At 38.6% G+C, this 15,967-nt stretch overlaps 1 protein-coding gene across 12 annotated transcripts in view; it reads left to right on the forward strand.

Moving 5' to 3' along the window:
• LOC131682681 (neurotrimin-like) overlaps positions 1-15,967 on the forward strand; it is a 174,525-nt gene that overhangs the window by 68,766 nt on the left and 89,792 nt on the right. For all 12 annotated transcript variants that reach the window (XM_058964358.1, XM_058964365.1, XM_058964364.1 and 9 more), the window contains one exon: positions 5,517-5,724. In XM_058964358.1, the coding sequence (XP_058820341.1) occupies positions 5,517-5,724 (208 nt within the window). The remainder of the gene's footprint in view (positions 1-5,516; positions 5,725-15,967) is intronic.

The following is a 15,967-nucleotide window of genomic DNA, read 5'->3' on the forward strand; positions in this document are numbered from 1 at the left end:
ATTATCTGCAGAAATTTTACAGCCGATGATCTCTCCGTCGGAGTGACTGACAGCTAAATGACTCGCGAAAATGGTAATCGGTATCGGCAGAAATACCGCCGCCGAGAAATTCTCAGCAGCAGCTATCAAATGAATAGGAACGAGTAGCACCAAGAAGGATAAGAAACCCTGGGAAGGTGGTTGTAAAGAGATGTAAATCATTATGGTCGACACCTCCGGATCGGTTCGTGTCTCAACAGGTGACGATATTTGCAGCAGACATGAGCAGGTCAGATATACCGAGAAGCTTGGACAGTAAGCAAGAAAAAGCATCATTGGAAAAAAAATGAACGATTAACACAAAATAAAAGGAGCTAGAGTACAATCCCCATTGAAGTTGTGCCTACACGGAAAAAATTCGTTCATAAATTCATGAAAAAATGATCGCTATTTCGTGAACGATTCACGAAAACCGTGACAGTTTCTAAAATTATGAATACTAGACCTCGTATCCATGAAACTATCTGTGTTTCTACAAAACTAGTTCGCTCCGACTATATACATGGCGTTACACTTGAATGTTTGGTTGAGTTACTGTTGTTCGCTGGATATGTTTAGTTTTTGTTATGAGTTTTGTTCATAATTTGGGAATACACAGCCGATTTTGATGATTTCAGGATTCTTATGTCAGCGCGGGATCTATGTTAATGATTTCAGGATCTTATTCACGATTTTCGTAATTTCTATTCGCTTTATCGTGATATTTCAGTCATGAGTAAAGTGATTCATGTTCATAATCTCAGGATCCTAGTCACGATTTTGAATATTTCAATCACGAGTAATGTGATTTATGTCCAAGATTGCAGGAACTTTGGTTTTCATATATTCTGTTCATGTTGTGATATTTGAGTCACGAGTAGGGATTCATGTTCATGTTCATGATTTCAGAATCTTAGTGACGATTTTTGATATTTTTGTCACGAGTTGTGTGATTTATGTTTATGATTTCAGGACCTCAGTCACGAATTTTGTAATTTCTGTTCATCTTACCTTGATATTTTATTCTAGACCTTACTTTCGAATTTGACACCTGAAGTAATGTGACATGATTTCAGTTTCATCGTGGTATTCGTAATTTCTCTTCTTCTTATGGCGATCTGGTATTTTTAGGTTACTATCGGTTTTTTACTCGGAGTAACGTGACAAGGTGAACTGGACCATAAAAGTGTTCGCGGGATCTTATTCTGCAAACTATATTACGAACACGATTTGAGGCACTCAGCACAGTTTTCTTTTTCTATCCAGACATCACAATGAACGGCATCGAATGAATAACGATAATGGTCCCAATATTTTTTTATATCTACAGCTCGTACCTATTCTTGATCGCTGACAGCTGGATATTTTATGAAAAAGTGCACGGAACAAGAATGATTCCACGACTACTACTCCACATTTTGAGAAATTAGCTCACATGAAAATTTCATTACCATGTTCCATGAAATCGTATGTGAATCATGTACTAGAAATCATGAACCAGTTCATGAATACATGAATAATATGTAATGAACTTGGGAACTTTTTTACGAGCACAGATATTGGTCAGTCGTGACTATTATACTAGAAATCATGAACGAGTTCACGAGTACATGAATAATATTTCATGATTTTGGGAACTTTCAGGAGCACGAATGGTAAGTTGTGTTTAATATATAATCATGAATTAGTTCACGAGGATCGAATGGATTCATGATTAAAATTCCGAGTATCGTGAAATAGAGCACGAGAAAATATCCACAATGTTTTGATTTTGCGAACTATCTATGAATAACATCATGAGTCAACTGAGAGTAATGATCATAAAGTTGTGAACTAATTCACGTACAGAAAATCGTTTTGGTAATGACAAGGAAACCGTGGTTGAATTTCACAACACGAAAACTAATATTTCCACGAATAAAAGCGTTATGAGGGCGTTACTGAAGCGAAATTGAACATAATTATAAAACACATGGTTTTTTCATAGTCCTGTTTTCGTAACAAAAAAATGTGAATATTCTAGAATTCATGGTACTCTATGCAAGATTTTAGGAACAAATGTTTTTCAGTGTAACAGTGGATGGATGAGAATGGCAAGATAAGACGTTTAAGTTTAGTCAGTAAGATTAACTACTTCAAACCAATCCGACACTACCACCAACCAATTCCATTCCTTCTTGATAATAGACATTTACCCGATTTGTTGAGCTGAGTCGATTGGTACACAATACTCGGCCTTCCAGGTCTCATAAAAATCTTCAAAGTTTAACCTTTCTTTTATGAGAGACGTAGAAAAATCAAAACCCTCCCCATGAGCATTTTCTGCGCACGGGCCTGCAAGACTGAAACATTTTTCAAGAATAATTCAGCCCAAAGAAATATTCAATTGATGATTGCAATGTTAAATTCAGCTTCCATGTTTGAAGCTTTTCAAACTGAGTGGAAATTTGCTAACAAAATTTTAATGAATTTAATTTTATTAAATTGCAATGCCTGTTCCTTAACCTTCTGGCAGTTGCGTTAGTGCACTGAGTGCACGCTGAAAATCTGAATATCTAGCGAAATAGCCTTAGGGCACCAGCGGCTGCTCGTTCAGGGGGATATAACCGCGACTTCCGGAGGGTTAAAAACATTCAAAGACGAATTTTTCAACTTCTTGAGGATTCATAATGTGCATATAGCCGTTGTGACCGAGACTTTTTTTAAAACCAAATATTAGATTGAAGAGTAATTTTGTTATTCATCGATTTCATCGAATTGTTGGATTTGGCGGAGGAATCGCAATAGTGGGTAATCGCAAGATTAAACATTGCGTCATACCGTCTCTTGACATAAAGGTGATCGAGAGTTAGGGTATCGAAGTTGAAACCGATCTTGGTATCATTTTTATTGCTGCAGCCTATTTGACTTACTGCTTACAAAACTTACAAGAAATCGGCCGAAATTCTTCATAATCGGTGATTTTAACGCTAAACATCGATGCTGGAATAATGCTCAAAGCAATTTCAACCGTAAACTACGTTTCAACGACTGCTCTACTGGTTATTATTCAATTTTGTTCCCGAATCGACCTACGTGCTATTCATCTGTAAAGAAACCATCAACAATTGTTTTGACATATCAAAGTCCTATTTGTAGCGAATTGATTACACATGCTGACTTTGATTCTGATCACCTTGCAGTAACTTTATCAATTTCCCAAGAAGCTGTTTCCAATCCCATTAGTTCAGCGTTTAATTATCACAACGCGAATGTTTGTAAATATACCGAAGTTTATCATGCAACCAATCGAAGCATTTGTGAACGTGTTGGAACATGTGCAAAATATGAAATGATTTGAAATCTATTTCGGAAATCGAACGATTTTTTTGATTAAATATACAATAAACTTATTTATAAATTCGAACATATTTCGTATTTAGTATATATGATGTTTGTAAGTATTATGAATGATGTTCGTAATCATAATCATGCCTTCAAGGGGGGCGTCTGATGTAGTGGGCAAAAATAATCGACTTCTTTCTTATCCGCTTAATTGAACCTCTAGAATAGTCTCCCGCAATATCAGTGACCACACTGAACTTCTATTATTTTACACAGCTATACATTCCTGGTGCGTATTTGTTGAAACACATGCAGATTTCAATCTATCGACAACAATTTTCGAAAAACTGACAGCAATAAAAATACAGCGTGTACTTCTACCCACATTTTTAAGAGAATTTATCCATATTTTTTTGTTTCATCGAGTAACTACAACTCTAAGCTATACAAATATTATGGAAATTCCTGTGTCAGACAATTTTATCAAGTTATCGTGTTCGCTGCGGCGCTCATCGATATTGAAATTGTTGGACGTCTACTCTTGGAACGCTCGTATGTTAGGCTCTAAGTAACTGAAAATATTTTATTTTCGTACACAATGAAATCTTTACATTACACAAAAGATCCATTGTTGCCTTGCCTTCAAAATCGTAAAACAAAATAACTTTCGTATAAAATATAAGATTTTATAATCACCGCAACATATTTATTTCATGGACTTTGTTGACTTTTCTCGGTGAACTTTACCATTATTACATGTAACGTTTCGGCTTACTGTTCTTCAGCCATCGTTGGACGCATAAACTTATATCACGCATCAAAATTCACTCGTACTATCTTTTATTCTCCACCGCTAGGCGGGGGATCACTCATTGATCGTCGAACTGATTTAACTTCAGGTGGCGTATGACAGTAATATTCACACAAACAGTTGGTCTGAAAACCCCGATTCCGAAATTCCTGGGCCAGGTTGGAGAGTTTCCGCGAGTGTTCGGATAATTGAAAATGTTTATTATTCATTGATCGTCGATTTATTGTAATTTGCAAAAATATTTGCAAGAAAAACAATTGTTTGCATGTCATATATCAATCTTTCTCTTTCTCTCCCTCAATACTGAAAGCATTCCATATCGAGCTCGATATAAGATGAAGAAGATGTTGAAATTTTCATGTAGACAAGAATAAATATGTAGAAAGTACACCTCATGTTATAAAGGAGGAATATATGCATGGAATATTTAATAACTTCTAATATTTTAAATAACAGAACAAATAAGGAGTGCCTGTTTAATTCGACACAAAAAAGGCATTCGTATTTAATTAGTTCGTAGTTATGAATTTCTCTTTTGTGATTTTTCAGACAAAAAGATTCATTATTCTTTCGTAAAAATGGCTTTCGGCCAATCGGTAAAATGGCATTCGATCAAACGGCACTCGATGAAATGGCATTCGACCAATTAGCATTTGGCCAAATGCCATTCAGCCAATCGAACCTATTGGCCAAATGGCAGTCTACCAAAAAGGGTTCAGTTAAACGGCATTGGACTAAATGTCTTTCGACCATATGACCAAACGTTAATTGATGTAGCTCACTCCACGATCTTTGCTATAGCCGCTCTGTCCCATTTATGTAGCTATGAAATTGAAAAAAAAAAACTAGCGTAAAGTTTGCAACAATTGTCGCTATTTTTTCAATTCGAAGTTTTTGCAATTGAAATTTTTGTATGGCGCAACTCAAACACGTTCGTTATTCATTATTTATTCTTTTGACATTTGAGAACAACACCACTTATTGTGTATAAAGCTGATTTGTTTTGAAAGGTCCGTAGCGTGGTCTTCTAGCGCGTTTGGTGGAACCCGGTTTTGTGCCCTTTTGGAGTTTATAATTGCTTTCTTTTTCAGTTGGACTTTCGTACAACGTACACTGATTTCGACTTATTTGACGATTTATTCCAATTGTTTTAAAAAATAGTTCAAATTTCAGCGCATCGCACGCTATGTTGTTAAATAGTTTTGCGCTCATAAATGGTAAATGTAGCTTAGGTATCAAGCAGCACGAATCTGCATCTACTCAATGCAAAACATTTGCCAGATATGATACTAATACTGTTTTAACGAACTGTACGTATAATTTCTGGATTCAGAGAAATTTTTTCTTTCATATTATTCCGCAGGTCGCGTGGTTGCGGGTTGATACTCAAACCATTCTGACGATACAAAACCACGTGATTACAAAGAACAAACGGATTGGCATCATTTACACGGAGAAGAAAACCTGGCAATTGCGGATACGAGACATCCGTGAGAGCGACAAAGGATGGTACATGTGCCAAATTAATACCGATCCGATGAAGAGCCAGATGGGATATTTGGATGTTGTAGGTAGATATATGCGGTGTTGTGATTTCACTTATACCTATCCATTATTATTTGCATTATCGATTTTAAATGAATTTCAATTGAGCTCATACTCGCCTTGTAAAACAGGCGGCAATTTTTTTGTTCTCGCTCAATTAAAAAGCAATACATAATGATTTCCCTCGAAGATTATCATGTAATTACATTCTCTGGTTGTTTTTCTTTGGTATGCCTCATTCGGTGCTTTTAGGTTGAGTTTACAGGATAGAGCGAAAGTTTGTTACTTTGATGAATATCCTGGCGCCTCGAACCTCCAATGAATGAAGAATTTTTACCATGTCTGGCAATCAAATTGATTTTTTCCTCATCGTCAGAAAGAATCAAAACCGACTCGAAGCAAAAAATCATACACACAATCGTAAAAATAAACTGTAACGTAGCGAATAGAGGAACCATTTATTTATTCCCGAGGCATTACTGCCGGTAGTCACGAAATATTTAAATTGGTCACCTGGATAAAGCCGTCTTTACGCTAATGCACAGGCCTCGGTCTGAGTACACAGTCAAATAAATATTTCTTAATACTTCCTTGACTTTGCTAGTACGAATACCAATACCAATACCAGCTAGGAGTTATGGCCATCCATTCATATGTTTTAGCGGTGTGAAACGAATAATTACGATTTTCCATTCACTCTTCACGCTCTACACCATCGAATGTTTGTATCGCAGGTAAAACAAGTTCCCAATTGTTGTAATCCTCTCAGTCATGTTCAATTTACTGGTTTGCCTTAGGGGAACCAGTTTGCATTTTCTGGAGCAGAAAAATGCTTTGTGTGTTCAGTATTATGGCGAAATTCGCGTTGTTTATGCCAGAGGGAAAGAAAACTAATCCTTCTAATATTCGCATTTCATAGACTGTTAACATAATTTAATTTGAATTGAACTTCTTATATCACGAAAGAAAACATCGTCTGCCGCGTAAACTTAATGAAAATTTGATTTAGGTATACTTTATCTCATCATTTTGTCTGCTTTTTGCTAAATGCTAATTACATCATGGAAATGCAAATAAGAAACGCAACGTAATATCTTTTATTTCTATTCTTCAAATGTCCTGTTACATTTACAATTAACATTACAGTGTCTCCTATTTTGAAAACCTTGGTTTAAAATGGTAATCAACTCTGTGATATGATGCTTTATCAATTTTATCTAATTTACGTTAGGGCCCCCATGATTCTGTACATTTTTTTAGAATCTTGTGAATCACTTACTCACTTGCTCTTCGAGTTACTCTGAGACTTTGGTTCCAAATTTCAGTTAAAGAGATCAACATTCAAACATTTCTAATGCGGATTGAATTTTGGAATGGATAAAACCTACAAAATAGAATAATGTGCCTATTGTGGCAGTAGAGCCTATTGTTTCCCTATTACGCAGCTCTTGGTTTCGAACCAAGCTTATAGGATAATGACAATATTTATTTGGCTAAAATAGGTGTGCACAAATAAGCTCGTGTTAGACTATGCTATGTTTCTCTTTAGTGGAGACAAATTTTGGTAAAAACTATTTGTTTCTCTACTGAGGAGACAATTATTTAAACTTCCATTTACGCGTTAAGGGCCAAAACCTATAACTAAATTAGTTATAGAATTTGCGATTCGACTTCGTCTCATCATAATCCGACACTGACTTAGTGGTAGGACTAATTCCATAACTAATTCAGCTATATGTTTTGTGCTCTTGACGGCTTAATGTGGTTTTAAACACGTGAAATAGAGAAACAAAATAGTTTGTACCCAATTTTTTCTCCACTAAGGAGAAATATATCGTAGTGCGTCTTGCATTGGCTTGCTAGATCAAACTAAATGTTTAGATTTCATTGCTTCTCAACAGCTTAAAATCCGTTATTTGCGGGACATCACGCACAACTCCTGTACTCGTTTTTGAAACTAGCGTCAATCCGGCGTTAGCTTAGTTCTGCCACTAAGCTAGTGTCGGATTCTTTTTTTTCAATTTGTTTATTTGATAAGGCACGTATGCGTTAGCTTAAAGGTGCCATTTTTTCATTGTTTTACATTTTGAATTTCTTAAAACTAGGGGGTTACACATTTCAATATTATTTTGCTTTATATAATGAAACTAAAAAAAACTTTACAGCTAACTTATACATATACAAGAGGGGATAATATAATTTAAGATTAGGGGGACGAATGAAATGCCGACCCACATCCATCCCCCTCAACCAAGGTTTCGTCGATACCTTAGGGATTATCGAATGTAGCCACCTTCCCAGTTCACCATTGCTCCATGAAGTTTGCCAACTTTCGAGGGTTCTCTGATGAGTAATACTGAAAAATTTGCTGAAGCTAATTGGTCTTTCATATATGTCGTATATAGTTGAATCAGAAGCATGAAGGAGATTGACACGGTTGGGATAGTATGAAGAAGGATTGATATTTTGTGCCATGTAATCGAAGTACAAGGACATAAATCGGGTTTGAGAATTGAGTTCGACAAGCCTTTCAAAATTTTCAATTACTAACGGGTTCAAGATAGCGCATCGGATAAGCAATCGATATGAGAGTTCCCAAAATCGATTTTTCAGTGGAAGGACGCCCGCCAGCACTTCAAAACTCATCGTATGTGTTGAGTGCATGCAACCCAAAGCAATACGCAAACACCAATATTGGATTCGCTCTAGTTTGATGAAATGTATGTTCGCAGCGGAGCGGAAACAGAAACTCCCGTACTCCATCACCGACAATATTGTTGTTTGGTACAGCATGATCAGGTCTCCTGGGTGGGCACCCCACCATGTTCCGGTTATTGTACGGAGAAAATTGATCCTTTGTTGGCACTTCTGTTTTAGATATCTATCGTGACATCCCCAGGTTCCTTTAGAGTCGAACCAGATCCCGAGATATTTGAAAGTTGAAACCTGAGCAATAATTTGACCCATTAATTGAAGCTGTAGCTGCGCTGGTTCACGCTTCCTTGAAAATACGACTAGCTCAGTTTTCTTCGTAGAGAACTCGATACCTAGCTGGAGAGTCCAAGCAGACACATTGTCCAAGGTATCTTGCAATGGTCCTTGCAGATCGACGGTTTTGGGACCTGTAATAGAGACCACACCGTCATCTGCAAGCTGCCTTAGCGTGCAGGAATTGACAAGACATTCGTCAATGTCATTCACGTAAAAGTTATAGAGAAGGGGTCTTAGACATGAGCCTTGGGGAAGACCTATGTAGCTAATTCGTGATGTCGACAAATCACCATGCGAAAAATGCATGTTTTTCAGACAGCAAGTTTAGCAAAAAGTTGTTTAGAGTCGGTGAAAGACCATGCTGGTGCAGCTTCTCAGAAAGAATTTTGATAGAAACTGAATCAAAAGCCCCCTTTAAATCTAGGCAAACTGATGCCATCTGCTCTTTGCTAGCATAAGCCATTTGAATTTCTGTTGAGAGCAACGCAAGACAGTCGTTCGTGCCTTTGCCTTTGCGGAAACCAAATTGTGAATCTGACAGTAAGCCATTTGCTTCAACCCAATTGTCGAGGCGAAACAAGATCGTTTTCTCGAACAACTTTCGGATACAGGACAGTATCGCAATCGGTCGATACGAATTGTGGTCGGAGGCTGGTTTTCCTGGTTTTTGAATGGCGATGACCTTCACTTGCCTCCAGTAATGAGGGAAAATATTACCTCAAGAAACTTTTTTTTTATTTCGTTTATTTGACACGGCTCATAGCGGTAGCTTAACGGAGCCGTGGATCTTTCATGTGTTAACAATATGTGAAAATAAAAAATAAAAGCTAATATTGTTGATTACCCGTTGGATCTCGTGCGCGCAACTTTTTATTGCGAGCGGAGACCTTCTTTCGCGGCTCGCCTACCTACTGCGTCGTGGGGATCATTTAATTCTTTTCTATCGTTAGAGGTGTCTTGGTGATCAGATGTTCTTTCCTGCTTATTACCCTTACGGGTGCCAGTGTAAATCCGTCGTCATTGTTTTTATCTTCTTCACCAATATTGCTTACAGTGGTTTTTGGGGTGCTGGATGCTGCTTTTGCAGTTGTCAATATGGACTGAACAGCTGCCAGAAATTTTGCAACCGTTTGTGGTTCAGGTATTGGTATTGAAAACTCTTTTTTGGGTTGGTTTTCCGTGGATTCGTTGGGAATCGGTAGTGATGCATTCTCCTCTGTATCTTCCGCGCAAGGTTGTCCGTGGTGTGCTGTCTGATTACAATACTTGCATGTAGGAGTTTGCCCCTCGTGGGTGCATAACGTAGTTTGATTAATAGTAGCTTCGTGGGTTTTAAGTTTTATAGTCAAGTGGGAGGGGATGGGTCTTTCGATCCGCATCCTCACCACAAGAACACCGTTAGGTGTACCCGGGAAGAAATTTCTCCAGGTATCAGGTATAACGGATTCCACTTCTCCGTATCGCGACATGTATTCTGCAACTAGATCAGGAGGGGTACGTGGTGATAGGTCATGTAACTTTAGATCTACATAGTCTTTTTCTATATACACGGGAATCTTAATTCCAACTTTATCACTTTCAGCCACGTGCTTCAAGTTGTTCTGCAGAACGAAACGTTCAGCTTTGGCTAACGTGTTGAATGATATGAGTACTACATTGCGAAGATGATGATACTGAAGGTACATAACCTCCTTGAGCCTAAGCTGCATCTTCACCTTCAACAGGTATTCCACTTCACTAAAACTCAATCGTATTGAGCAGAATTTAAAGTCAACGACCGCTGTGTTGGGTCGGAGCAGACTTTTTTCGTCAACTTTACTCATGACGGCACGAATAAATTGAATGTTTGCTTTGTTCTCGAGACAATGCACACTAGATCGAGAGGTTGCTAGTTGTTGTTCACTTGGTTCGATTGTACGTCTGACTTGGGCAGAAGTAGAAAGTAGATTGATCCTCAAGAAACTTATTAAATAAATTCAACAAGCGTCTCTTGGCTGAGTCTGGCAGGTTCTTTAACAAGTTCAATTTGATTCTGTCTGGCCCTGGGGCTTTATTGTTACATTACAAGAGAGCAAGTGAGAACTCCACCATCGAAAACGGTGTTTCGTTCGCGTTATCGTGAGGGGACGCGGCTCGGTATATCTTCTGTGTCGGGGCTGAATCCGGACAAACCTTCTTGACAAAATCGAATATTCAGCATTTTGAATATTCCACGCTCTCGTTAGTACTGGTTCGGTTTCGTAGACGCCGGGCCGTACTCCAAAGAGTGCTCATCGATGTTTCTCTCGTTAGTCCGTCGACGAACCGGCGCCAGTAGCTAAGTTTTTTGGCTTTCATCAAACTCTTCATGTGCGTTTCCGTCATCGCGTACTGTCGGTAGCTAGCTGGCAGCCCGTCGTCCCGGAAGGTCTTATACGCAGCGGCCTTCTCCGCGTACACGTCTGAGTACTCTTTGTCCCACCATGGGTTGGGAGGACGCCCGCGTGAGTTCGCGTCTGGTACGCGTTTAGTCTGAGCTTGAATCGCGGTATCGAGAATCAAGCCAGCCAGGAACCCGTACTCTTCCTCCGGAGGAAGCTCTTGTGTCGATTCTACTTTTTCGGATATCGCGGACGCGTAGCTCTTCCAATCAATATTTCGTGTGAGGTCATACGAAACATTGATTGTATTCGGTGGCCCTGAACCATTAGCAATATTAATTACGATTGGTAGATGGTTGCTGCCGTGGGGATTAGAGACTACCTTCCACATGCAATATAACCGCAGCGATGTCGAGCAGAGGGACAGGTCTATTGCGCTCGGACGCGCTGGAGGGGCAGGAATCCGTGTCATTTCACCCGTATTCAAAATGGTCATATTGAAGTTGTCGCAAAGCTTAAAGAGTAGGGTAGATCGATTATCGTCATGAAGACAACCCCATGCCGTACCGTGGGAGTTGATGTCACCTAAAACCAGCCTCGGTGCGGGGAGGAGTTCCGCAATATCGCAAAGCCGTCGGTGGCTAGCTGAGGCTCTAGGGAGGATGTAGGTGGAAGCAATGGAAAGGTCTTTGCCTTTAATTCTGGTTTGACAACCGACAACTTCAATGCGTGTCGATCCGATGGAAAGAATAGCACTTTTTGATCCCCAAAAGTACTCCTCCGTAAGAGTCTTCTCGATCCAAGCGAATAATATTAAAATCGTGGAAGTGTAGGATTATTTCTGAAGTGAGGCCTGTCTCGCATAGGGCAAATGCATCGCATTTCAAATTATTTAGTAAGATTTTAAACGAATCGATTTTCGGGATAATGCTTCTGCAATTCCACTGTAGAACAGTGATTAAATCCGTGACCTCGTTCGATGAATTAGCCATCGAAGGATACAATCGCTGAAAAGAGGAGCCATTTCGCAGTGAACTGCATCAAGAATGTTTTTACTGCGGGGAGAAAGCTTATCAAGATGCTTTTAAGGGGGTCAGAAATATTTAAAGCTGTAAGAATCCGGTCCACAGTGTCCGAGAAATTTATTAAGCCAGCGCTGTTTTCTTTCTCTGGCTGAGATATGGGAATACTTGGGGTTTTTGATGTTCCTGGAAGTGCTGGGAACTCCTTTTCTGAGATCAGGTTACTGAGACCGGGAGCGACTTGCTTCGGTTTTGCACCAGTACTTCCTTGAGCAGTTATTTTAGGGGGGGCATGAAGAGACACCTTCTGGCTTTTACGACGAAGCTTGGGAGAAGAAATGTTCCTCCTTTTTCTATTGCTTCTAGGCACAGCAGAAGATGTTCCCTCCTGGGGTTCATCACAGTCGCCTTCGTCAGTATACAAGTTGGTATAGATGTTCGAAGAGACAGGTGGCGTAGCTATCTTAAGCATTTCTGCAAAAGATCCCTTAGAGCGTCCCTGAGGGGAACGCTTAAGATTCTCCTCGCGCTGTTTGTACGCGGGACATGAAGGGAGATCATGTTGGTTTCCCCGACAGTAGAGCCACTTTTCGACATCTCTACCACAGGAATCATCCGCATGATTCCAACCGCATTTCCCACAACGGGCTTTATTGCTACAATGGGAGGCAGTGTGCCCCAGTTGTTTGCAATTAGTACAGTTTATTACCCGCGGCACAAAGAGGCGAACAGGTAGACGAACCTTGTCAAAGAGGAGGTAGTTGGGTAGGGCAGAGCCGGCGAAGGTCACCCGATAAGAGTCTGAGTTGACATATATTTTCTTTCCGTCAGCTGCGCCTGATGCTGAATGCAAACGTTTGCATTCCAATATCTTCACTGGCTTAAGTATGGGGTCTTTAAAACAGCCATTCCCTTATTCTAGCAGGTCCTCGCAATTCAGACTCGAATCGGAAACGACCCCACTGACTTCAACCCTGCTAGCTGGAATATACACCCTGTACTCCTTCGTAAAGGGCCCGTATCCAGCAATATCATTTGCCTGATTTAAACTGTTAACAACCACCCGAAGGTTATCAGGGCGAATTTTCGATATTTCTGTCACGGCCGAATACCAATCCGTCAGAACTCGAGAAATCTTCAACAGATTCAAACACTTTTTTTCTTTGGTCCGAAAGAAGATTACAAATGGCCTGGTGGCTGAGCTCGGATATACTTTGAGCCGATTTCATTTCGACGTCCATCTCGCCTTGAGATGAACCGCCGTCAGGGGAAGCCATTTTTGCACGGGCCTATTGCCCAGTGCACGGTAGTAAGACAACCAAGAAGGGGAAACGTATACTAATACTTAACTTGTGTAGGTAACGGTATCCAGACGGCTTACTAGAAGAACACTGCTTCACTTGCACTGACCGGCTAACAATACTCAGAAACACAAACACAAAAGAAGGGAAAAGATACTGAAACCTCGACTAGGCGTAGAGTGTGCGAATAACCTTGAACGCGGATTAACACTATTTGTCGCTATAGAGTGTACGGACCGACAACAAAAGACTTCTATCTCGCTCGACTGAGTGCTCGGTAACGAATGAGTGTCGGATTCTGATGAAATGAAGTCGAAAAGCAAATTTATAACTAATTTAAGATCAAGTTATATACTTTATTTTTTGTACATATCTATTTATTTAGGATTATCCTTTAAATCCAACTTTTAAGTAAAATACCCATTGGAGCTAAGGAAAAAAAGCTTCACATCTCGTTATTTTGCCAAAACTGTATTAAATATTGCACTGATACATACCTTCATTTTAGCTGGAAAATTCATTTATAATTCACTTTAAAAGCATTCGTTAAACGCTAGAATTGGTCTAATATTGTAATGGGTTATTCTGAAATACGGTGGTAACATATTATCGCCATGTTTTTTTCCGATACACTACCACAATTCAAACAATATTTTTGCATCCAGCACCCAAACTAAAACCAACTTGAAAATGCATTTTAACACAATGTTCATGTATATTTCAAGTTATTCACTGCAATGTTTTATATGAAACTAGTCACTGCCAGTTTCCTGATTATTTCCTGCGAGTACAATATTGGGCGCTATTCTTCTAACAGCGGATGAGGTTCTTTAATATGCATAATGTTTACGTTTGTTTTGATGGGCCAAAAAAGTAGAATGATTTATTTTACAAATCATGCGTTGGCGTCCCTTATCTGGATACCTAGTTAGAATCGACGCAAATGGAATATAACGTACTGCGTTTCAAAACCTTCTCTCCCAGAACCAAAATAATTTAGATCGAAGAAAAAATTTATTGATGCTGACTGATTTAATTTAATACCGTAGGGGGATAATCAATCCAGACGAGTAATATTAAAATCAGGGAAGCTCAGCTCAATACCGGATGGTAACCAAGTTGCGCTTAACACAATTGAATTATAATAAGTAACCTTCGAAATGGTTCAAATAAGTTATTTTTCATGATGCTTGAACATTTTTTGATGGAGCTGTCTAAATCTTTTTTGATTTGTGAAGAAATAAAATTTTTAGACAGTGGAAATGACGTGATACATCGTCAACCAAATATTTAATAAAACTGTTTTTTTGTTTGATTTACCTTAAAATTTGATTGTTTTAATAAAATCTGTCAAGTAATAAAGTGTATAGAGATGTAGATATTGGGAAATTATGTAATATTTACGTCAGTAAATAGGGGAAGTGTGTCGAAGGCGGATACCCTCAGAGTTTTAGTAGCAGGGGCGGATCCAGAAAATGAGCATTGTACAATGCGAAATACGTAAAACCCGCGTTAATTGAAAATTTATTTTTGATAATAATTAGTATTGGTGGTCAAATTTAGCTTGAAATGATTTTGGGTTTGAAACTAATATATAATTCAAACTAATTTAAAATTTCTCAACAAGTTGAAAATTTTCGGGAACCCCCAGGACCCTCCACTGGATTCGCCACTGTTTAGTATACAACATGAATTAAAAAAAATGCTTAATAAAGTACACAAACCCTTTGGACCACATATAACATACCTATTATAGCAACAGTCAAAAACACTTCTAAAGTGATTAAAAGTGTCCATAGTTTTTTGTAGAAGCTGCTTAAAATTTTGGCGATTCTAGAGACGATTTTTTCTTTATTCCGTTGATACATCTTGATGCTTAGGGTGTTCTTCGTTACTGTAACATGGCTGAAAAACGGTGGAGCATTTGCAACCACTAACCAGTAAGATGGAGACTGGTGAAGAAGGTATTTATGTAATATCTAAACATACTATCATAGTCTCCTTCAAGCGATACAGCTGGTGAGATCTTCAAATTTTGTTATTGAAAGTTTGAAATTAACAATATGTTCATCAATCAAAGCGGCTATGGCAAACTGTTACGAATTCATTTTGATTAATACGAAACATTCTGAAAAGCTATGGTGTATTTGTGGTTTAATTAATGCCTGAAGTACACACCTAGAAAAAATAGTGTAAATTTACGTCTCCTGACCCTGACATATACGAGCATCAAAAATGACTTAGTTTTACGTTTGATTTTAATTTTACATGACGTTTAATTTCGTAAATCATGTAATTTTACTCTACATACAGCGTTTGTTCTGAATGGTAGGAAGTCTAATTTTATGTCATTGTGCATGTAAAGTATATGTTTCATGTAAAATTAAACGGAACACGGTAATGTTCCGTCATTTCGTAAATTACGGTTTGTTGAATTGTGTCATGTTTGCAATTACGTCAACGATAAAATTCAGATTTTTTTGGTGTGTAGGTCCTTTAAAAACAATACCGAGTCCAGATCAAATCATTATAAAGTTTTAAATTATAACTGACTTATCCGCCATACCCTCCGTAGGTGTCCGTGTTTCCCGTATT

Source organism: Topomyia yanbarensis, chromosome 2 (genome assembly GCF_030247195.1).
Source record: "Topomyia yanbarensis strain Yona2022 chromosome 2, ASM3024719v1, whole genome shotgun sequence".
Classification (NCBI taxonomy): domain Eukaryota; kingdom Metazoa; phylum Arthropoda; class Insecta; order Diptera; family Culicidae; genus Topomyia; species Topomyia yanbarensis.